At 44.4% G+C, this 25,415-nt stretch overlaps 1 protein-coding gene across 1 annotated transcript in view; it reads left to right on the top strand.

Annotated features, from left to right (window-relative positions):
• The window catches only part of LOC115096908 (dynein beta chain, flagellar outer arm-like), a 630,228-nt gene that overhangs the window by 452,106 nt on the left and 152,707 nt on the right, over window positions 1-25,415 (top strand). The window contains 2 exon segments of the mRNA XM_029612190.1: window positions 2,928-3,033; window positions 19,516-19,702. Coding sequence (XP_029468050.1) covers window positions 2,928-3,033; window positions 19,516-19,702 — 293 coding nt within the window.

The raw sequence follows: 25,415 nt of genomic DNA on the forward strand, positions 1-25,415 counted from the left end.
ATAATGTGTGCGCACTTCCTGGGGCACATGTGCGGGCTACGCATGCAAGGAAGGGGCTTTTGCAATTTCTGCGTGGCGATGCAATCGGGTTTTTCCCAGTTCCCTCCCGGACTGCTCCAATTAAGGAGTGAACTGGAAGGGAACTTCCCTATCCCCCTGCCTTAACTTCCCTCCCTCTTCCTCTCATTTCCCCATCCCCTAAACCCTACCTATCTACCCTTGTTTTTTTTTGTTTTCATACTTACTTCAGGGCCCGACCTGAATAAGTTGCGCGTGCCAGCAGTCAGCCAGCGCGCGATTCTTTGGGACAGTGTTCAATGGTGCTGTCCTAGCCCACCCTTTGAAGAGGCCTGGCAATTATGCGCGTTCCAGGGTTTATGCTTGTGGATGGTCCTCTTTGAAAATTCGCCCGGCGTGTGTAAGGCTCGGCTATTTGCATAAACTCCTGAAAATCTACCCTTTTTTTTCTCGTAGCCAAACACCACGGGGTAAAAGAAGCACCTAGCAGCCCTTTAATGCAATGGTGGCCACCAACCTCTAGGGACTGCCATCGTCTTAAAGGCCGCCAGAGAAAAAAAAAAGTTGCACAGCAAAAAGGGGAGGTTGAGCGGGGGTCAGGGCTGACCCCTGTCTCAACCCAGGGCCACCACTCAAGGTGGCCCCAACTCCCCCAAAGTAAAAACTAGGCCAATGTTGCTGCATGGTGATGGCCCCCTCCCCCAAAAGTCACAATTCCAATAGTGGGGTTCCAGCCCCCCCCTTCCCCCACAAATGGTAAGGTAAATTGGAGCCCCCCACTCCCTCCCCTCTTCCACACCAAATAGTATAAATAATATCAAGGCTGCCGCCTCACAGCAGTCCCCTCCCAAAGGGTCCAAAATGTAAAAAAAAAAAAAAAAAAAAGGGTCCAGCTCTGGCCCCAATCCCCCGACACCCCACTTTCACATCCTCCAAACCTTGAAAATTCATAGAGGGTCCCATGTCAGGGCTGGGGCACACCTCACATCCAGCCCGGTCAGTGCTATTTTCCAAAATGGTACCAACCTGACCTGGTCCAGGAAGACAGGGATATGGGGAGGTACCAGTGGGGTTGGGGGGCTGGGGCCTGGAGTTTGTAATATAGTTGAGATGTGCAGAGAAGACAAATCATTTAATTATTACAGTGAAACACGATCAAGGTGAGAAATTCTGCTTCTTCCTAATCTTGGCCCTCTCATGCTAATCATATTTCACTGTAATAGTTATACCTTTACAGTGCCACCTAAAAACTATTTGGATTTAAAAGAAATTGAAGGTGGATTTTTAGGTGACACTGTAAAGGTATAACTGTGTAGGATCCTTTGCAAGATATGTATATTTTTGCCTTTCTAAGCTTAAAGACTTAATTCATTTCATAGACAGGCAATTAACTTCTGCCCTTACAGATATATCCTGTACGATAGAAATATATACAAAGAATTTTTAGCTCAGAATTTAGAAGCAAAAGCAGAAAACTGAAGGGGAGGGGTAGAATGGGTCAATGTAGATGAATCTGAGTTTAACTGCTTTGGATGTCATATAAAAATTTATTATAACACACATATATATATATATATATATATATATATATATATATATAAAATTGCCATATATATATTATTGCCAGCATGAAATAAACAAAGATATGAGACCTGTACCAGAATTCAGGACAGCACGAGAAGATTCCAAACAAGTAATTGCAGATATAAAACTGTGGACCTTTTGTTAAACACGCCATGATTACCAATTAAGGTCTGACATTGATAGGCTTCCCATCCAATTGGATTTGAAATAAACTCTTGCCAATTGAAAACAATTTGCTGACATTGCAGAGTGTTCCTCTTATTGTCATAAGGCTCAGTTATACCTAATGGGATATCTGGAAGGCCAATTAATCAGATGTCTATGAACTGACTAACCAGGGAAAGGGGCCTAGCAACAGACATCAGCCACTCATGAACCAGATACTGATGGTGATAAGCTAAACTCTTCCTACGTTGACTGCATTCAAAACTATCAGCACACAAGTCTAAACCAAGAATATCGCAACATATGACAGGAAGAGCTAGGAGCACAAGACATTGTAGAGAGTCCTGGCAGCCCAGTGGCATACCCTGCTAAAGTCTTTGATTTGCCCACACTTCTGAAGCAGTTTAACTTCAGACAATATAAATTTTAGATGGAAGTTAAATAACTAATCGGCCTCACATGGTAACAACTTCAAGTAGTAAGCTTTGTTAATAAATTTTAGGTGAATTCCTATCTTAAGGTGGAGGTGTCCACTAAGGGTTAAGCTGTATACCAATTGGGAGACTGGGAGGTGAAGGGGTCCATTCCTACATTACAATTATAGCTAATTTTAGCCTTGAGATTAATTTGGGGAAATACGAATCCAAGATTTTGAGATTAGGCTTCTGATTTGTGTTCCCTGCATGTATTTGCCTTAACCTTAGAAATGGCATGTTCTCAAATGTTGTCTAGGAAAGAAGGGGAAAATTAATGGGCAATAATTGGAGAAATTAAGAATACAAAGCCCCTTTCAACAAACAATTGAGGAAGGCGATAATTTTTACACCTAGCAAGTAAGAGGAAGAACATGCAATGTATTAAATTTGCAGAAAAACATTTATACTATGTGGCTTTTATTCACTGCTGTGTTCAGTGACATTACTTTGCTTCTACTGGAATAGTTAAACAGGAAAATGGTTAAAAATGCAACTTTATTTTCTATTTATTATCAGGAAAACTCTGCTAATAAAACTTGGGTGCATTTTTATGTATCTGTGCTTGTTAGTGTGTCTTTCCCAGTAGTTTACAGCACTTGAATATAGTCAGAGAAGGTGTAACATTTCCCACATCATTATATAAATACCAAGTAGAATAAATATCTGCATTCTGTGTGGTTACAGATCGAAAACATAAAGGGAGTCTGCTTCGATTCTCATCAACCCAAGACTCAATCAGCAGAGATAAGAGTCCAGAAAATGGCATACAAGGAATCAAATGCAATGAAAGGTAAATTAAAGGAGATTTTATTGAAAATAAAAAGTTTCATAACATAGTAAGGGTATGGAGTACTTGCATCTGCTAAATATAAACTGAGGTTCTGAGCCCTACAAAGCATATCGATAAAATTAGAGCTTACCATATTTTCCGGTGTATAGGTCGCACTCTTCTATAGGTCGCACCTCTCTCTCTCAACAGCCCTTTTCATGAAAAATTCAGTAGATGTTGCATCGTTAGATAAAATGCAGGTGATCATGGCGACGGGCTGTGAGAGGATGAGGTATAGCAGGTGAGCGAGTGTTCCAGACGTATGTGGGAGGTGTCCTAGGGGAACGCCGAATCTTAGCGGGCTGTGTGGTGTGCGAGCAGCTGTTGGTAAGGCCAAATGGAAAGTGTCCTAGGGGGAGCGTCAGACGTTAGCAGGCTGTGTGGTATGCAAGCGATTGTTGGCGAGCGGCACGGGGGCTCCATCTGTAAGGAGAGAGAGAGAGACACACACATGCTGACACTGAAAGCACCGCATATTAGTTGCACCGGTATATAAGATGCAGTGACGGGAATTCCAGAAAAGAAATGCTTCTCATACACTGGAAAATACGGTACGTTCTTTTCAGTTTGTCAAGCTGTCCATAGAGTTCCTTATAGCCAATTGGTTTTTCTGATAACGTTTTTTGTTCTCTACATAGCTAGCTATAACCAAGACAATTCTGTTTAACCATTAACACCCACATTGCCATTGTTATTTTAGGGCACAATTAATTTTTGTGCATTGTGTGGTATTCAGAAACAATAAGTGCCAGTTTTTTAGTGGATATCTAGGATAGACCCCCTATGGCATGAAAATTTCACTCCACAGAGTGGCTAAATTTAGCTTCTGAGGTTCACTAGGTGGCTAGATTTAGGTACATGTAAATTGTGCAGACCCGAAGGCATTTTTGTGTTGCCGGGGAAGATTTGGCTGGCTTGATTTAGGAGAAAAAATCAGTTGCAACCTATCTGGCTAGGTTACACCTGAAACTGAGCTAGAGCTGACTGTCTGAAACTGAGCTGGTTATCTTAGATGCTCAGGGGGAGGGCTGAAGCTTGAGCTTGGCCGGCGCGTGCAAGTTGGGCAGGCGTAACTTTTGGGATAAAGGTACCGAGGTATTTTCTTTTCGGGCTGGGGGACGGGTTAGGTAGGGGAAGGGAGGGGTGGGGGGTGGAGGGCTGAAGGAAAGTTCCCTCTGAGGCGGCTTCGATTTCAGAGTGGCCTCGGAGTGATCGTGGAAAGCCATCGGGGCTCCCCTAGGGCTCAGCACGCGCAAGGTGCACTAGTGTGCACCCCCTTGTGCGCGCCGACCCCGGATTTTATGACATGCACGCGGCTGTGCGTGCATGTTATAAAATCGGGTGTACATTTGTGTGCGCCGGGTAGCAAATGTAGGCCACATGCATAGGTTTTAAAATCTGCCCCTTATAGTGCACTTGTTAACCTACCTTTGAGAGACTAAATATTTTTCCCTGATTCTCCAATTCTTATTTGTCTTGTCTAGATTGTTAGCTCCACAGAGACGGAGCTGTCTCTTATGTGTACACTGCTGTGTACATCTTCTAGTCTAGTGCTACATAAGTGTTCAGTAGTAGTAGTAGGAGGAGGAGACTAGTCTTCTGTGCTTTAGTTAGCAGAAAACAAATCTCTGTTGAACCAGACTTAGGGGCCTGTGTCTGAATCCACCAATCAGGTTGGATAGTTAGAGCTTTAAGCTAATTTAACCAGCCAGATTTTTTTCTCTCTTTTTTTTTTTGCTGATTTGGGCCAGAAGTGGACAGTTTTTAAAAGCCATTTATCTAGGTAAATACTGGGCAGAAAGTATGTTGGGGGGAGGGTGTTTCCACAGCATACACACTTTTAGCTGTGTTTAAGGGGGAGGCATTTTCTGGGTGCGACTGGGAAACAACTTGCATGCATTTGCACCTTCAAATGTAGCATGTGCTACCTCCCAGTTGGGTTTTTAGCCCGCACAAAAAGCAAGTCCTGGTTGTAGCCATGGGATATTTTCAAAGAGCAAGTAATGTGGATTTTTCATTTGAAATTCTGTAGAAAATCTGTATGCAGACTTAGACTCTTGATGCATCAGTTCTGAAAATTGCAACCATGCTGGCTAGTACTCCATCTGCTGTCACTGGCATACTACCAGTTAAATATTTAAATTAAAAAAAAATAGTAATAAAACAAACAAACCCACATCACAAATTTACTTTGTATTTGCAATGAATAAAAGTTAATGTTTTAGTTTAGAGGTTATGCCATAAAGGATTTAGGCTATAGATCATTAATTGATATGCTCTAGTAGGTGTTATGTCATTACATAAACTGCTGTAACATGCATTTCTTCTAGAAACAGTTATGAAAAGGTTATACCACAGAGCTGAAACTATTAAATTAAAGTGTTTATCAGAAGCCAATTTCCGACTAAACAGAAAAAAATTAAGTACGCATAGTGGAAGATGTAAAGCTTTTTTTTTTAATTTTATGCATTTTTGGGTTGAATCTCAGGTTTGACCCTTGTATCATAACAATAGTACCCAGGGGGCTGTGCTGTAATGATCACTACTATTGTTTTTGATCTTTAAGCTTCTGCAAGGGAGGGGGGCTCCTGTCTCTTCACCAAAGGTATTGTGTGTGCAGATTAGACAAGTACCGGGAGTGAATGCATAAGCAGTGATTTTTGCATAATGAGGTGTGTGAAATCCCACTGGAGGTTGTTAAAACAGAGAGACAGCCTGTGGGAAACAAGAGGGAAGGTAGACTTTGAAAGCAGATGGCTTTGAAAACCTGGCAAATGACTTTTTCATGCACAAAAAATCTGTTTCCTTTATCTTAACGTTTTTTATTTTTACTTTGCATGCATATTTTAATATAGAATTGTAGCAATAAAATGCAGTGGATAATGGAATATCATTTGTACATCCTACTCTCTAAACATAGTCTAAGAATGAAACTGATACATTTAGGGGGTAATTTTGTAACTGTCCACGTAGATTAAAAGCCAATTACCTGCAGACTTTGCATCAATTTTAACATGTACTTTTTCTTTGAAAATTATTCCACCAAAACTCCCCATGCACATTTACACCTACTCCTGGGTGTGTTTAGCTTTTTCGTTTTCAGGGGGCGAGGTTGGAAATTACACGCATGCTTTTTAAAATGCAAAAGTGCACGCGTAACTGCAAATTCCTCCCCGAGAACGCCTCTGCTGAATGCAGGGAAACTCGTGCACATTCCCACATATCGGGCAGGCGATTTTGTAAAAATCCATTTCCACAGATAAACTCTGCCGCCCTGCACTGTTTTATTAAAGGCTGGTACTGGCCTCAGAGTTTTATTTAGGGGATGAAGGTACCGGAGAGAGATGACTGTCTTGGTTTTATTTTTTATGTCCGTCATGCCAGAGTTGGGCAAGGCTGCTGCTTTTATACTTACCCATATTCTAATACATTTTTTGGACTCCTGTTCCAACTTTCTTTGCACAGTGTTTTCTTCTGAGAGAGGATAAAACGTAATTAGCAGCTCAGAACAGGCAGAAGGATAAGTGAGGAGCTGAGAAACAATGAAACAGAAATAACTTTACGTATTTCGGTTTGAGACTGAGAGGTATAAAAAAAAATCCCTGGCGCTGCATGACGTGGCCTCAATTGGGCTGTTAGGCAGGTTGATACCAAAGTCGTTCCTATCAGACTCGAGGCTGGATTTACACCTTGAGTGCCCCTAGGTACAGGAGTGTGGAAGGGGGAGGTCCCCCCCTCAGAAGCTAGAAAGTGGGGAGGCCCCCTCGAAGATGCGACACAGTGAGTGGGCAGGTCCTCCTTCCTCTGGGCCACTGTTTCCCAGTCCTCTCCCAGTGTATGCAAAAGTCTGTCTCATGCAAATCCATTGCCGCAGTGCCTCCTGGAGAGAGCTTGGAAACAGCTCTGGGTGCTCTCTCTCTCTCTCTTTTTGGACTTGCTCCCTTACAGGCATATGGTGTCCTCGCAACGAAAGGCCCTGACTACTCTGCCTAATGGGAAACATGGCCTATACTGGGGAGGAGGTGCCACTGCAGGACCTGCTGAGCCGGCCATGTAGTTAATGGAGATGGGGGGAGGTTTCATGGGAGAGAAGCACGGAGGTGGGGGGGAGGGAGAGGAAGAAGAGAAAACCTAGGGGAAAGAAAGAAGAGGGAAGTAAAGAAAATTAAAGCAAACTATACCTCCCCCAATCAAGCAGCAAAATAAGTTCAGAAAGATAATGAAAAGGATTCATGTAATTTCTGGCTCTTAAAAATTATTATGGCTGGCACCTAACTATATTTTTCTATCCCTGAGGATAGTATCCCTTTGTGTTGCAAAACACATATTAATGCTAAAAGATTCTGCGATAATAATATCCCAGTTGTATACCAACTGTAGAAATGTATTTGTGTAGTAGTATAGAGAAAAGGTCATTGTACAGTTGTGTCCCATGCATAATGAGCGGGTGTGTCTCCAAAACAAAGATGTCAGATGAGATAAAGAAAGGGTGCCTCCTTCAGTCACTGCCACCTGTTTCTAGCACAGTCTGCAGCCGGTTCTTGGGCCCTTTTCGACGTTCACTGCTCCAGTTTCCCAACTCTCTCGTACAGTATTTTGATCGGAAGTATTCCAGGTTTTAATCTGAACTTGAGGCACGTGAACTCCTTCAAAGTGGTTTCACCAACACAATTCAACAAACACCGTAAAATTCCAAAGGTTCATTGAATTGTATTCAATTGCCCTCCTTTTTTTAAATTTCTTTTTAAGTAATGTAAAGTGGATTGTAACGGATCCTGTGGTCACGTTACCAATAAGCCCTGGTCAAGTCCATATTTTAGACAGAGCAGTGTAGCTTAATGACGGGGGATGATAGCATGCAAGTACAGCCCTCTCCCTTTCAGAGTGCTGGGATGGCCTTCCCCCTGAGGGTTTGTAAGTAGCTCCACAGAGGGAGTCTGTGGGCGCAGTCCCTTTTGGTTTGCTTCAGGTTAGGAGGTTTAGGAGAGATGGGGGAGGGTTTCCGTTGGATTTTGCAGGCCCAATCGGAGGAAGCAGGCTCACCCAGCCCGAGGACACTGATCAGGGTTGGGAGGGTAATTCCTTCCACACCACCTACTGGGATTTCCATCTGGGAGGTTTTCCGGGGTTTGTATTATCCTGATTTGTAGGAAGCCTGTTGGAACCCTGTGCACTTACTGGGCTCAAGGACTTGGAGAGCCCTGGGTCTGGGGCTGCATAGGTTAGGGGGAAGACCCTGCCTCTGTACACCCTCGAAGAGGACAGAGGAGGTGGTGACCCAGTGCCGGGACCTTCCAGTTGCAAGGGAAGGGATTTTGTTTTGAGGCTCAGGAGGAAGAGTTTGGCCGCCCCCTTCCTTATCTGAGGGGAACACCATGAGCTGTGGTTCCCAGGAAGATCCCTCCCATCGGAGAATTCAGAGAACAAGGATAAGAACGAGGAACGAATTTGACTGTAAGAACCTTTCTTGCCTTGCACAAGGACGCCCACTTGGAGTTTTTACCCTGGGGTGAACGAGAGGTAAATCTCAGTCCTCTGTGCCGAGACTGTTTTGCCTGTGGTTATCCAGGAGTGGGGGGGGGGGGTCCCTTCCACATGGAAAGGGTCCCTGGTTCACCTGGGAGCTTCACTTTTCTACATCCTGGAGGGTGTAGATACCCTGGGTCCCTGTAAGGAATACTCCTGCATGGATTGAGAGAAGGAACTGTTATCAAGTCACTTTCCTGTGGAGCTAAGGACCAAGTCGTTTGTGCCAATTCACATCTGCTTACCTGTCAGTAAACTTTGTGTTTGGACACTATTCTGAGTCCAGAGTGCTTTTTTTGGCACTTATAGCCCACAGTGGGATTTATTATTATTTATTTATTTATTTATTTTAAAGATTTTATATACCGACAACCGTTTGCACTTCGTATCGGTTTATAAATAACTTAAAACTTATAACTTACAAATAACTTCGGAACAATGATATCAAGGGTAACAATTAGGCATGGTGCCTTTACAGTGAACAATAAAGCATGGAGATAAATCATTACAAAAAACAAAACAAACAAAAAATATTAGGAGAAAGGTAGGGTAAAATTCAAATTGGGGGTGGAAAGGAGGGGAGGGGGAAACGTTTAAGTACCAAAATAAAATAGAATAGAATTGTATAAAATAATTGTATAAAATTGTATAAAATAAATAGAATTGTATAGAGGGGTAGGGAATTGTATGGGATCCATACAATTCCCTACCCCTCTTCCAGGGATATAAAGAATTACAATCCAACTTTAGCACTCGGGGCCCTGAAAGAAAACTTCCCCCACCCCCACCCAATAAAGAAGTCACACCTTGGGAGGAGAGAGACTGCGGTCCCGCTAGCCAGGGACCCAGCCCTGAAGAGGTATCGAATATCTTTTATGACCCCCACCGGGGTGCAGCCCACACCTGAAGGTGGGGGTTACAGGATTAAAAAAAAAAAAGAGAATTGTTTAGAATTTTTGAAAAATTAGCTTTGCATGTTTGTCAAATTAGTAGATTTGCTGAGACAGAGAGAACAACAGTGCTATAAGGCAGAAATGGTGCCTCAAAACCGATAAGATTCTCTTTTGTGCTGTGCCTAGAACAGATGCAAGCAGATGTTCAAGAGGTGACAGACTGACTTCCTAAATGCATAGCTGCTGCTTCTTCCCCCCCTCCCCCCTCCCCACTATTCCCAACCTTAAAAAAAAAAAAGAAATATATTTTCCAGTTCTGGGATTTGCTTTCTGCAGTTGTTCTCACACACGGGGGCAGTAGCACACAATAAAGATGCCAGCAGATGCTGTTAACGATCCAGGCTGATTTATGGAGGTGGATTGTATGGTGGGAGTTTTTAACACTAGACTTCCTGTGTTGTATCTGACAGATATTAGCAGCAGAATTTCACTGAAGGCATTGGGAGTAGTAATAAGTTAACAAGTGTAAGTGCAGACAACTTTTTACAGCATTTGCTGAGCTCTCAGTCTTGCTGTGCAATTAACTAGGGGGGGGGGGGGGGGGGCTTTCAAACTCTATAAACAAAGAATATTTTTTTAAAGCCTTTTAAATGCCGGATGTTCTGTTCAGCGGTTTCGCTGGATGCAGTCTCCAAGGTGCAGCATAGTGCGCCGTGGCCATCATCAAACACAGTTAAAGCCAACCTTGCCCGGGCATTAGCTGACAGTACGTCCCTGCAGTTTGCACCTGAAGTTCTGCCAAGGAAGGCCGTAGTGGTCCTTAGCATAACACAGCCTGGGCCTGGCACCTCATTCCCCAGGCATTGCTCCTGCCAGTTTCAACTTTGGAGTCGGGAAGGGGATTAAAGAGGGCCATGGTGGGAGCTCCCTGGCCCCAGCCCTGGTTAAGGACCTGGCCTACTACGGCCAGGCCCTGGGGCTAGGCTGCCAAAAGCCTGTTTCTTTTTTTTTTAGCAAATGTTTTTTTGTTTGTTTTGTTTTTGTTTTGGAGGACTTTTTGGTTTACAATTTTTTTTTTCAGTTTAACAAATGAGCCGAACTAAATCGAAATGACCCCCCCCCCCCCCCCCCCCTGAAATAAAGAAATGAACCGAACTAAAAATGTTGAGGCTGTATACCCCCGTTGTACACTACGTGGTGGTTTTCTTGTGATATGCTGCTGGGCTGTTGGATTGGAGATTTGTAAATTCTGTATTCTCCTTAAGCTGCACATCTGCTCAGGCCTATAAATAAAAATGTTGATACAGTGTGTAAGTATCTTTTGCTGCTTTTTATATATCTGACATGCAGGGGAGGGAGGGGAGGGAGATGGAGAACAAAAGGGGAGGGAAGGAAGAGAGATGACAAGCATAGAGAGCGGGAGAAAGACAGTGACCGAGTGTGGCACCGTGAGCGACCTCAGAGGACAGATTCAGGTTGGACTCTGGTAGAAATCCTTGCATAAACTCTTTTGTGACAAAATTAAACCAAAGCCTTATAGTTCGGTAGTGTGTTCTTTCTCTAGAGACTTCCATCTCTCCTATGGGCCTCCTGTTCCATTGTGGCCTGGCTTAGATACACATCTTCCCATGGGCCTCTGCCCGGACCTGGATTCCCTGTTACCTTCAGCTTAAGGTGGACCGGCCCAGATCTCTGGTTCTGGTTCTTTAAGGTGTTCTGCAGCTTTCTTGTGAATACCCCTTCACATATCCTCCCCCTCAGCTCAAATTTCTTAGGTTGCAATCTTGCCCCCTTCCTAAGGGTAAACACCTAAGAAGACCTCGGAAACCACTCCAGGGCTTGTGGGGTGCCCACTGTTTTAAATTGGATTGACTGCCTGTCAGCTGACCCACAGGGTTTTAAACTAGGGACAATCACGCCCTAAAAGCACTGGATAAGGGAGCTCAGGAAGTATCCCCCGTTTTGACATTTTGTCCTGCTGGTGTTGTCAGCAGGGTCTGACTGGTTGGAGTCAGATCAGCATCGCTGCCTTTTCCTCATTGAGATCCTCTGTCTTGATCAAGGCCTTACGAACCAGTGCCACCCGGTCCCTACCCTCCCTGACTTGGTTGGGAACTCCATCCAGCTCCACCTGGCTCACAAATTCCTTTCAGCTCTTGATGAGGGATATAATCCACCAGGTTATAATTTTGAGATTTTGCGAAAGTGTTCGCCCATTCGCTTTCCCACTTTTCATTCTTGTTCCATCCTCTGCAACCGGCTCCTCCTTGGGCTGTTCCGCCAGCTTGTGCTCCCAAACTATGTCTTTAAGCCATGGGCACTCTTTGATTCCTGTGACCCTCTGCTTTACAGTAAGAACACACCTGCAAGGTGGGTTTCCTGTTTAACTTTCCCCATTCCTTCACTTTCTTCTTTTCCATATGGGCAGCTTTCCTCCCCCATGTCCATTCCCCTCACAAAGGTCAAAGAAGGAGAAGGGATCTAAACCCTTATTGCTGGGGTGTACCAGTTCTTCCACAACCCCTTTTTTCTTTCATCGTGAGAGTTGTCCTTGCTTAGGAGACTTGCCTTTGTCCATATGGACTTTAGTCTCTAATGCTGGCTGTGTCACCATGTTGATGTCCATGGTTCTGCTGCGTTGATATCGACAGTCCCTGGCCTAGCGACCTCTCCTTTCAAAGTTGAAGCAAGCGGAAGAGACTGCGGCCGGGGCATAGAGCCCAAGCTGTCCACTTCTGAGGTCCATTGCTGGGGTTCTCCATTCTCATTGCTGCGCCATGGAGCCTGTGCAAGGCCATCTTTCCAGCTTCCGCACCATGTCGGGCGTTAACTGAGCTTGGTGGAAGACATCTGCCACTTCTAATGCTGTTTCCAAAGTGAATCCTGGGCGCTGACAAAGCCAATTTTGCAAGGGCAGATTAAGCCCATATAGCAACCGTTCCAGAAGCACCTGGTTGGCGTACCTGAAGGCCAGTCTTTGTCTCTGGCTACAGCCACTTGCATCCAGCATCTTTCAATCAATGGAACATGCTTTGGGAGGCCTCCCCAGGCTGTAGAATGCCCCTGTGGAACCATTGCCTATAGGTCTCTGAAGAATGCCCTGCTCTTTTCAAGACAGCGGTCTTCGCTTCTGCATAGGTGGCCCTTTCCACTGGATTGGCTGCTTCGAAAGGCCGCTTGACATTTGCCCATGAGTAAATTTGCCAGATACGTGTTCCGGTTAGCTTCTGGCCAGCCCGTCATGCGGGGCCACTCCTTTCTTCGAAGTTTCTCAGAAAAATCTCTGGGTCGTCTCCTATCTTCTTCTTAAACATAATGGGAGGTGATGGATTCTGCTGGGTTGCTGGAGCTCGCGTCTGGGTGAGCTGTTGATACAGCCCTTAAACCTGCTTTCTGAAGCTGCTGCTGGACTTCTGCCAGCATTTGTATCACCCAATCCATGCTGTCCTATTGTGTTCTAGTCACGGGTTTTCCTTAAGAGTTTGTCCTGTTCTAGAACATCACAACAAACAAACAAAAACTTGCCTGATTGGCTGTAACTCATTGAATATAACACCCCAATCTCTAGCCAGCGCTAACCTCCTTTGCCTGCTGTAAATGAACCCAGCTGCCATTGCAGTGAGGCCCAAGAAAAGAGGAGAAGAAAGAAATTGCCTTTTTTTTGTTTTGTTCCTGTTGATATGGTTCCTCTGTGTGTGCAAGACAATGCAAACATCCCACCTCTGAAACCATGTGTGGCACTGTGAGTAGTCTCAGAGTAACTAGAGGTCAGATTCAGGCTGGATTCTGGTAGAAATCCTTACATAAACTCTTTTATTAGTGACAATATTAAACAAAAGCAGCTCTGCTAGTCTCTGCAGTTTAACAACATAAAAAGTAGACTCGTAATTTACAGTTCAGTAGTGTGTTCTTTCTCTAGGGTTGCATCTTCCCTGTGGGCCTCCTGTTTCCTCCTGGCATGGCTAGATATACATCTTCCCATGGGGCCTTCGCCTAGACCAGGATTCCCTGTTACCTGAGGCTTACAGAGCACTAGGCCAGATCTCTGGCTCCAGTCCTTTAAGGTATTCTGGGGCTCTCTTGTGTGTACCCCTTCACAGGGAGGAAAGGGAAAAATGGAGAGCACAGAGCAGAGGGACTAAAGGGAGGGAGATATGGAGGGAAGAGACACATGGAAGAGAAAAGAGAGCAGGGAAGGAGGGAGTAGAGAGAGAGAGAGAGAAGAGCGGAGATACATGGGGTGCCTGGGGGGGGAGGCGAGAGAGATGGAATGGTGAAGCATTAAATCATCAGTCACCTAATAACACAGTGCATGATGGCAGACGAAGACTGTTCTTATGGCCCATCCAGTCTGCCCAGCAAGTTGTTTAGGTTTGTACCTGCTGCTCCATGCAGGCTACCCCGGTGCCATCTGTTTAGGTTTACAGCTACCCTGGTGCTATCTGTTTAGGGATGACTCTACGGCTCCATGCAGGCTACCCCCATGCCCTTCCTGGACGCACAATACAATCATTTCATTGTGGTTTGGGATTTAACTGCTGCTGCATGCATATTACCTAGTATTTTGTTTCCTCCTCCTTGCCAATAAGGGATCCTCTGCATTTATCCCATGCTTTCTTGACTTCTGCTACCATATTTATCCTCACTACCTCCTCTGGGAGGGCATTCATGCATCTACCACCCTGTCTGTGAAGAAATATTTTCCCAATGTCCTTCCCGAGTCTGATCTCCTCCTAGCTTCAGACAGTAGGCTGGCTTGCTATGGCAGCCACTAAAGGGCTGATCCTGTTACAAGGAACCTTTCTGCTTTATCTCATTTTCATAGCTGTACGGTGTTGTAAGTCAGTGGACGAGGGCTAAAAACTTTGGGTGGTCCTGAAATTTGACTAAGAATCGGACTTAGTGCCAGGGTAGTGAGTTACTTAGACATCTGTCCAGATCATTCACATTGGTAGCCATGCAAGCCCCACCACCACCACACACACACGAAATTCCCCATTAAGGCTTTCAGTTTGTTTGATAGTACAGATTATTAACAAAACAATGAAGATGTCATCTTAATGGTTAGAGAAGGGAAGTGAGGACCAAGGGAAGCCAAGGTTGAAATCCTGCTTCTCCCACTGCTTATGACCTTGGGCGAATCACCTCACTCTCCATTGTTTCAAATACAAAGCTTCATTTACCAAGCATTTTTCCTACAGACACAGAATGGGAGAAAATCCTTAGAAAATCAGGCCCTTAGATTGTAAATCCTCTGAAGCCGAGAAATACCTGATGTACCTGATTTATAACTTGCCTTTAGATTGCTTTTGGAAAGGCAAGTAAAGTCCAAATCCAATCCTCAGGCACAAACTTAGGGACAGATTTGCTAAGCCTTTTCCCACGGATGCAGAATGGGAGAAAAGCCTTAGAGGTGAATTTTAAAAGCATGGTGCGCACCAAAATCAGGAGATATGGGCACAAGTCAGGCTCGCGCACGCCAACTGAATTTTAGAAGCCACCCAGATGCGCCCGTATCTTTTGTTGCATGCACATCTCAAAAGTTTTCCAAAAAGGGGTGGGGTGTGGGCGTGGCAGGGGTGTTTGGGGGCATGGCCAAGAGATGTGCACATAAATACTTGCACACCTGGGGTTGTGCCCAGGTCCAGTGGTGCGAAAGCTTATTTCTGCTAGGGACGAGGTGTAAGTTAAAAAAAATAAACAGAGCCATTTCTCAGGGGTTTAAAGGGTCTTAGGTGACTGAGGGGACTGCAGACTATCAAACCAGGGGGCTTTGGAGGACCCTGCTGTTAACTGAGTGAACTCTTGGATGAGATTGTGAAACTGGCAGTAGTGTGGACACACGTGCCTCATTTAAAATTCCCCGACTTACATGGCAGAAGCGTGATTTACACGCTGGGGCGCACGGTCAGGCTATTTTTTTTTTCAACATGCGCGCAAGTTATAAAATGGCCATGTATCTGTCTGTGTGCCTGTGCACATGCGCCAAAGTGCGCCCGCATGCCGGTTTGAAAGTTGCTGTCTTAGTAAATAGACCCCTTAGATTGTAAGCCCCTTTAGGAGGGGGAAATACCAGCTGTACCTGAAATGTAACTGCCTTGACCCCAGGTTTGGAAAAGCAAGCAATCAAATAAAAAATAAAAACTCTCAACACGTACCTAAGCCATCTACACTGAGGTAAAAACCAAGATTCAAAACTGACCACACATTTATGCAAATGTTATATAAACTGTGTGGCACATGCAGCAAGGTTTATAAAAATGCATCGTGTTTTGGTCTGGAACTATATGCATGTTGTGGTATAACATATATATAATATATAATATTTCCAATGCCAGAAAAGTTACTTTCTCTGCCTATGTTATAAACATACACGCATATATTTTAGGCGCATGAAAATATAATTCATATCTGCCTAGCTACCCTGATTTAAAGGTTGAGGCAGGTGTTTTATAAAGACTGCAGATATACCATTCTCATAATACTTAGTTGAGTGCATACATGGACTCGTCAGTTTGCCGATGCCCCCACAGTTCACCCAGTCCTCCTCCAGTTCACACAAACTCTCTTAATACGTCACCCCGAGCCCCCACTAGTTCACCCAGACCTCTCTCCCAAAAAAACTGCGAACAAAAGACAAGTCCAATTTTTAATTGTAAAAGTTCATTGGCAGGTATAAAAGTGTTGGGATGAGTACAGTAATGCATGCACATATACTTTTTTTTTTTTTTTTTTAAAAAGCAACTTGTGTGCATACTTCTCTGAATCCTGTCCCAGAACATCCCTAGACCGACAGTAAAATGTACGCACCATACTGCAAGTATGCATGAGCTCTCCAAGTTTATAAAGTAGAATATATGTGCGTATATGCCATTTTTTACATGTAAAACCCCTTTGAAAATTCACTCCTAAGTACTCGCCCTGTTTGCCGTGGACAGTTGATATATATCTGCTCAGTGGGCCCACCATGGATAAGCTACACTGTGGTGTTGAAATTCACTCCAAACCTCAAGAGGCCCTGCTGTGTGCAAGCTAGTGTTATGGTTCTGGCCACGAGCGCCGCGACCAGCCCCTTACCTCCATGCTCCTGGACCTGTTCCCGCTTCTGGAGGCCTGGTTTGCGGCCTGTTCGGTGGCGTCCCTGCGAGGGTCGCGCCGCCGGGAAGCCTCCCATGGACGCCCTGCTTCTAGGCGCGCATGCCACTTGGGCGCTTTTCTAGGTCATTTCCCGCCAGTGGTGACTCCGCCCAATTCCTGACTTCAGATGCCGTGGCCTTGATAAGCCGGCCGCGGACACTCAGTCTTGGCCTTGCAACTGGTTTACCTCCTGGTTCCCTGTTGCTTCGTGCCCCGGAGTGAGTTGCCTTGGTACTCGCTCTGTTCCTGCTTGCCTGCTACAGTACCTGCTTGGTTCCTGCTTGCCTGCTACAGTTCCTGCCTGGTTCCAGTACTGAGTCTTGCTACAGTTCCTGCCTGCCTGGTTCCAGTACCCGGTTCCAGTTCTCTGTCCTGATTATCAACCCGCCTAAGACCCAGCGGCTGGGCTCCTATGGGCTCCTCCCAGGGGAGCACCAGCTTCCAGGGTGAAGAGCACCTCTACGTCCTGCCTGAACATCTGCCTCCCTGCCTTCTACATACTAGAGACAGTGAACACCTATCCCAGTCTCCTGAAGGTCGGCCCAAGGGTCCACTAAATTGAGACTCCATAACAGCTAGGGCCTTATCTCATTTGGCACGACATAACCCAACTCGTGCCAAAGTGGCCTACCCGAGGGACTCCAGGTACTGTATCCTTCTGTATTCTGGACAGCCCAACATGGCACTGCCTCAACCTTCAGTCTGTGCAATCTGAAGCACCCCTCTGCGAGAGAGAGCTGCTGATAGGGATCTCCCTCTATTGGCAGTGGCTTCATTCAGCACCCTCCTACCCTTGTCTCCGGTGCCCGGCAAACTGAAACAAATAAATCTGTACAACATAAACTGTTGTCTAAGCTATATTTTTTTTGTGAGGGAGGGAGGATAATGCAGCACGATGGCAGCAGCTCGTGCATGCTCGGGCTGTTAAACCGGCCTCTCATTTCAGTGGGATGCTTTCATGCCATCGGAGCAAAAGGGAGAGGAGCAAGTTGTGAGGCCGTGGACCTTAAAAACAAACAAACAAACAAAAAAAACTTTGTAATTCAAAACGTACCCCCACAGAGCATGCACTGCAGCCCTGTATTATTATTGGCTGCCATTTTTTCCCATTTATCTAACTTTAATTAACATGATAAAATCATTATTCAGACAAGTTTAATTCTGTGCCCTCTCTCACCTTAACATACAATTTCACACGTGGCTGAGTCTTAAGGTCTTAAATTCACATCATTAATCAGTCATTAGTATCGACTTGATGACACATTTCTAACAGTTAAAGTGAGCTATGATATAATTAGTGATGCTAATACTATGTAGACGTGCTTTACTAATTATTGTGCTCTGAATCAATTTATTAATTAATCTAAATGGCAATTTTAATCACACTATCAATAGCCATATGTAGTAGAGACACCTGAGACCTAACAAAAGAATTAAAAACTTTCCGTCTAGGCTGGTAACACAGATACTGCACTCGCCTGAAGTTAATATATTACTCTATTTTTCTTTTGGATGGAATTGACAATCTCTGCATGTAATGAAGAAAATAAGGCTTTTGAAACCGTGGGGAAAATATTAAACTCATCACTTATCCCCAGTGAATTTATGCGGATTCAACTTTCACCCCTCTCCCCCCCCCCCATCCCCCGCCATTACAGAGAACCTGTGCACTTTGGAAGATAAAGCAGAAAATAAATATTTCATTGTGGAGAAACTGTCCTTGCACTGTGTGATTTTGGAGTACACTGCCTGAAGCCATCATCACACGTCTTTATTTTTCGTAAAAGCAGAGTTCAAGCCTCCAGAAGAATAAACGCTGACTGCCATAAGCCTCAGCGGTTCCCTTGAGTTAAGAATTGCTTGAGTTCAAAAACCAAGCAGATTGCAGCCTGGTTATTATTTGGCAAAATTTGCAGCTTTCCTTGAGATCTGTAGGAAAAATTCAGAAATCTGCTGCAGACTTTGCCTGGTCCTGCAAGCAGAACTTTCAAGCCAGTGGGAGAGATACCTCTTAAAGTTTGCAACCAATACAATTAGTGAATTTTGCCCATCATCAAATTGGTTTGAGAACCTGTTTTACAGAAATTCACACAGCCCAAAGTTTTTGAGGAAGGCATTAGAGCTCCCAGATAACCCTTTGGGTAATGTTATATGGCCTTTTCTTCATATTACGGTACTGGAAAATAGTTTGAGAAGTTGGTGTTTTTGCACATCTGTCAGTTAGCGGCCATTGTAGGTTTCTACTAGGCTTCTTTGGCTGACAGTGAGGGAGTTAGGTTTTGCATTGGCTTATTTGGTTACAATACACCAGCACGCCAACTCAAACCTCTAAAATCAATTGATATCCTTTTACCTGTCCAAAGCAGCAGTTAGGGCACTTGCTTTAGCTTTGCTTTGCTAGCTGAAGACCCACCATGTGACTAAATTATTCTGTTGTCAGTTCCATGGATCACAGTAACATCTAGCAGGATATAGTGATGGGTAGACAACGACCAAGGAAATTCTTAGTAGTAAAAGTTATTACTGTTGCTCAGCAGTGTATCGTGCTAACCTGAAAAAAACCAGTACAGCAGAAGGGGTCAGTAGGAATGGTGCTTGCTCGGTGACAGAATTGTTATTGAATATGCAACATCTGGAATTACACTTAGCACTCTAAGATAGTTTAGAAGAGGGAGAAAGAGTTACCATGCACTATAACCAATGAAATGGATCTCCTCCATTTGATTCAGTAAACTGTGGGATCTCAGTGACATTTTGGTACCGTTCTGTGTAACCCAATCATTTTTGTACAAAGTGTGGTACCACCCTGCATGTTGTAATTCCAAAATTTGCTGTAAGAATTTTCTTCCTTTTTTTTTTTTTTTTTTTTTTTTAAATACATGCATAGTGCCTCAGTTTGATTCTGCTGCGATTCTGCCTGCCACTCATCGCACCACCAGCCCACCAGGAAATGCACTGACTGTCCCTGAGGGCCCAGAATTACCCAGCACCACAGAATATTTCGGCTTGTCGGCCAATGAGATTCGAAAGCTGGTTGATCGGTTTACTGGGATTGTGCACCAAACTTTGATTCAGTGAGTATGGCACATTGATTCACAAAGAAGAGCAATTTGGTAGTTTTATGTATCCAGGTGCCTAGTCAGGGTGCCTTAAAATGAGCATGCAAGGAAACGCACGTTCTCAGGTTCTGTTACAGTTAATTACAGTTGATCTTTAGCTGTTGTGATCAGAAATTGAGCAGAGTGGGATATGTTAGGGTTTTAGATCTTGAAAATACTGCCGACTGACTTTAAATAAACAAGCAAACAAAACCCCACTTAAGTTAAATAGAGCGGGCAACGCAACAGAAAACAATTTTGAGAGCAATATTCAAATCCATTTACCCTGAGTGAAAGGATCTTTTGAATATTGTTTTACCCTCCCCGTTGTTCCACAACGTGCAGACTTTGACCCGAAAGTATTCCTGGGGCTGTGGATAGGCGCAGGGGAGTACGACAACATGCGTAGTTCTGTACTTTCAAAACTAGGCCATGTCGCCTTGAAGGGAAAGAGCAGGTACAGGATCTCTGCGGCTACTTTTTCTCTGCACAATTCTCGAAGGAAAAAGGGGCTGCAAAATCTGTAGGTAAAAGTAGTCCCCCCATGGACCTCTCCCCCTTTTAAGACCACATGAAATGACCAATCAAAGTGTTTATAGAGATATTTTGTCAACTAGTTTTTCAGCATATCTTGTTTTCGCGTTGACAGTTAAAATAATTTAAATTAAATGCTGTACGATTATTCTAATGCAGTATAAGTGGCCGTCAGTGAACTAGAACATGGCTAAACAAACTGTTCTCCAGTTTGCACAGAGCTTACTGTAAACTAATTCCATAATAATCCCAGTTTGCCAGTGTTATTGTTGAGAGGGGTCGTCCCAGAGCAGGCCAGTGGCCACTGGTTGTGCTAATTCTTTTCACTGTCTGCGGCAGATTAAAATGGGAGTTTTGTCAGTCTATAAAAGAGAACTCTTATTCTCCCAAAGGTTTTGGCGCTGTTTAGTTTGCCTTGCATTTTTGATTGATAGTTAAGGTTTTATTTTCAATTACGTAGAAATAAAAGTCAGACCCGCTCAAGGGAATATAGCTCTTGAAAGCTAATCGTAAATGGGTATCGCATTAGTCCAATATGGCAACCGCATAGAAACGCAAAGGGCCCTAGCGCTCACACTCTATTTTCTGCAAGATTGTGGTGCAATAGCAAAAGATATGCAAATTGAATTAGTGAGATGGGTGCCTCCTGAAAAGCCATACTCTGTTGAGCTGCCGCTCAGTTCCAGCTGTGATTTTACAGATTTCCTTTTTTTTTCTGTTTTTTGAAGCAGGAGGTTTACATCACTGGGTTCTTCAGTGGGGTCAGGTGGCAGGGCATTAACCCTTCTCCTCCTGGCCAGTATTGTACAGGTTCTCAGTCTCAGCCCCCCCCAAAAAAAAAAAAGCCAAGAAGAGATCTCTATTCTTGTGTCATAGGCCAGACCTCGCGCTTGGATCTTAAGTCAGCAGGCTGTGGCTTGGTTACTGTGTGAGCAAAGTCTTCTGGCCTGGTCCCAGTTAGCGTGAGAATGTTATATTGTGAACGTCTGTTACTGAAAAAGAGAAATCATTGTACCCTCTCTGACTGCTATGCTTTTCTGTTGACTCTCTTCTGTTTAAATTTTTAATAGGCATGCAGCCGTGCTGACGACAAAATACCTTGAGATACTTTATCCCTTAATTGGGAAAACCACTTGTATCAGTTCTGTACCGTGCAATTGTATTCTTTCCAGAGATCGGCTGTGAAGCATGAGCAAACTGTTCCATATTTCTGGTTAGAATCCCAGAGCTTAGAAGGCTGGAACAAAGCAAATGATAATTACATAGATCTTTAGTCTTCCTAATATGCAGTTAGGTTAATGATGCTGCATGGAGTCACTAATGCATGCACTATTGGCTACTTTATCTTCAGTTAATGATGGATCAATTACTGTATAACCTTAGCACCTCGATAAAATGAGTTTTTTTCCTTTAGATGGTTATAATCAAATGAAGTAAGTTTTTATGCATGTTTTGCTTTTATTAGGTTATTTTTTAAAAAGACTAAACAGTGCTAGTAGTATATGAATATTAGGCAAGTCTTATGATTCACTGGTTAAAGACTTGTTTGGACTTTTTTTAATCGCCACCCCACCCTCCCTCCCGCCATCATTCTGAAAACTTGCCGAGAAGTAGTTACTGTATGATAGATCACAGGCTACATTTAATGCTGGAAATGGAAACAGTGCGATTGGATTGCACACTACTATAAACCTTGAAATACGTACAGTAGTCTAGATTTACACTCCGACACAATCTATAGAATGACCATATAGCTCCATGTCTAGGGAGACAAGCCGAGCCAGGCCTGGTTTTACATGCATTGCATGCAGGGAGATGTAGTTCTGATTTCCCTAAGGGGGTGGGGGACAAAACCCAGGACTTCAACTCCCTGCATGCAATGGGAGCAGAGCCATAGCAAAGCAATTTGGCACCTATGGCTATGTAAAATAGTGCATCCTCTCTCTGTACATAATATCTCTATAACACCCCCTGGCTGATTATCATATCCCCTACTCACACTACCTGCTGTCTGGCCACACATCTTCACTCATAATCCCAGTTCTTAGCCTCACAGCCTTCAGACCCACACCCCAATTCCACCAACCCCAACTCACTCCAGTACCCACTCAGCCAAGTCCTCAGCCACCACCACTGACCTACCAGTTGCTGATCTTCTTACCCCCCAATCTTCCAGTCACTACAAATCTCCCACCCAATCTCCCAGTTCCCATGCTCCCCCAACCCAACTCCCTTGGTGCTTCTCGTCCTCCTCCTAAGTCCCAGTTTCTGCTCTCCCCCCTCCCCCAATAGCCATGCCCAAGCTGGAAGAAGAACAGAGCTGGTGCCTTTCCTTTCCTTCTACATGGTTCACAATCTTAAGAAGCAGTTTGAATCGTGAGGTTAATTTTAGATTTCTAGAATGTTCCATGTGGTTCAAATTTTTATTTTATTTTTTATTGAGAGGTTTCATATTCAGTCATTCCATGTGAAAATCACTAGATCACCACGGTTTACAGCATTGGCATTCACAAATTATATACCACATATCACAAATTATTGATTCCAGCAATATCATTACAGCAGTATCATTCACAGTTATTAATGACTAGAGAGAGGGGATTGTGTTGTTTACGAGATATCCCAATTAGGTCTGATAGGGTTTGCTATTTATATAATTAGGGACTGCAGCGTCAGACAGAATGTTTTGTTGAGAGATAATGTAATCTCACAGGTTATTTTATACTATACACATTTTGGAACAGCCAGGTTTTCAGGCCTTGTTTGAATTTCTTTTTGTCTGTTGTAGTTCTTAGTTCTTCCGGCACAGAGTTCCATAGTTCAGGACCCGCTATAGATAGTGCTCTTTCTCTAGTTTGTGACAAGTGAGAGGTTTGTATGGTAGGGATAGAAAGGAGACCTTTATTTTGTGATCTCAGAGTTTGTTGTGGTTTGTGTTTAAGTGGTATCCCAAGAAGGTCATTGTTATTATTGTTAATGTTATTGAATATGATGGTTACTGTTTTATATTGTATTCTAGATTGTATTGGGTGCCAGTGTAATGCTTTTAAAGTAGGAGTGATGTGATCGTATTTTCTTGCACTGGGTGGCAGTCTTGCTGCTGCATTCTGCAGAAGTTGTCGCGGTTTTATGTGACAAGCTGGAAGACCAAGGAGCAAGGAGTTGCAGTAGTCAAGAATCGAGAATATTAGTGTTTGTAAAACAGTTCTGAAATCTGTGGTAGTTAGTAGAGGTTTTAGTCAGCTCAGTAGCCGCAGCTTGCTATAGCCGGTTTTAATCAGTTTACTAATGTGACCTTTCATTGATATGTTTTTTGTTGAGTTTTACTCCTAACTCTCTTACTTGTGTCAATGGATTGATTTGGAAATTTCCCAAATCTATAGCGGGTGGTATTGTTTTTTGGGGGAGTTTCGGCTTAGCCATATGATTTCTGTTTTTTTGGTATTTAGTTTGAGTTTTAAGTTGTGATTGCTTTTTGTTTATCGTTGTCATATATTCTGCAATTAAGGATGCGGTGTTTCTATCGATTTTGTCAGAGGAATACAGAATTGTAGGTCATCTGCATAGAGAAAGAGGTTTAGCCCCAGGTAGCATGTAGATGTTGAATAGTGTAGCCGATAGAGATGATCCCTGTGGCACTCCGGTGTTAAATTGGAAGGTGTCAGAAATCTGGTCATCGAATTTTACTTGGTATGTTCTCTCGTCTAGGAAGGAGGTGAACTATTTTAATACTGTTCCAACTATCCCAAAGTTTTTCATTTGATGGCATAGCAGTTTATGGTCTACGCTGCTGTGATATCGATGAGTACTAGGCTGTATGATTTGCTGGAGTCGAATCCTCATAGTATACGGTCAGTTAATGATAACGGAAGGGTCTCTGTTGAATGTAATCATATGATAGGGAGGCAAATGTGTTAGCTCCACCCTTCTTTTGGCTTGTGCTGGGTCATGGAGAGAAACAAGCCCCAGCAGCTGACTCACATTTTTTGGCTCTGGTGGGGGCTGCAGAATCTTCACCTCACATGAGCTGGATTAGGAGGGTGAGGCTTGTTTTCAGCTCCAGGGGCACATCATAGTTGGGGTAGGGCAGCAGCCTGATTATGCCCATAAAGGCACAATGCAGGTGCTCTCTCCTCTCCTCCTTCCCTTCCCCTCTTCCTGAAAGTTTTGGGCCTATGGAGTGGAAGAGTGATGTGGCACCCTGAGGGCAGTGGCATCTATGGCCCTAGGCTCTGAATGGAAGTAAAACTAGGATGGGCTCAGTTTTTTTTCCCCAGTCAGGTTCATGACCATTACATATTATTACATATAGTGTTATAAATTATAGAGCCTACATGAGCTTTATTTCAGAGGAGTGGAGGAGAAACCTGGTGGTTAGGGTAGCTGGCTGAGAAGCCAGGGTTCAAATCCTGCTTCTGCCACTGATGCTTCTCGTGATCTTTATCAAGTCACACCAGCTTTCCATTGTCTTAGTAACAGGCCGATACAGGTAAGGACGCGTAGAAAGAGTGCGACAGTGCCAGGCGCACCCTCGTTTGCCGCGCGCCACAGTTTGGATCACATACCGCTCGATACAGTATTCAAATGAGATGCAAATGCAAGCCGTTGTCCAAAGCGTGTCCATGAAGCGGTAGGCGTGCGCAATCCATTTTACTGTATAGGGCAGTATACAGTGCCTATATAGTATCCTGGGTGCGCTGGTACCTGTCATTTCAAATGTCATTTGAAATGTCATTCCAACAGGAAAGTGGATGGTTCTCCTACAGACCCTGCTGCCTTGAGCGCCCGGCGCCAGCAAGCCCCAGCAGCCTGCGATCGGCGGCAGGGAGTGCAACAAAGCACCTGTGCGAGCAGCTCCGAATTTCCGCCTCCTTCGGACGGGCAAGAGAGAGATGAAATTTCACGGGCAAACTTTCCCCCAGCCCCCGCTCACCTGCCCTGGCCGCGGCCACGCAAGCCCCCAGCAGCAGCAGAAGGGCGTCCATGGGTGCCGGTCTCCCGTGCGGGGGCGCGCTGACAGCTCCAGAGCAGCCCCAGTCCTCTCTCCCCTCCTCCCGAGGCGCGTACCGCGGCTCCCCTGCCTCCAGGGGGCAGCCGGCGGAGAGAGCGGCTTCAGCAGCCCGGGGCGGATCGGGCACTCCCCATGCGAGGTGGC

The sequence above is a fragment of the Rhinatrema bivittatum genome, chromosome 8 (genome assembly GCF_901001135.1).
Source record: "Rhinatrema bivittatum chromosome 8, aRhiBiv1.1, whole genome shotgun sequence".
NCBI lineage: Eukaryota > Metazoa > Chordata > Amphibia > Gymnophiona > Rhinatrematidae > Rhinatrema > Rhinatrema bivittatum.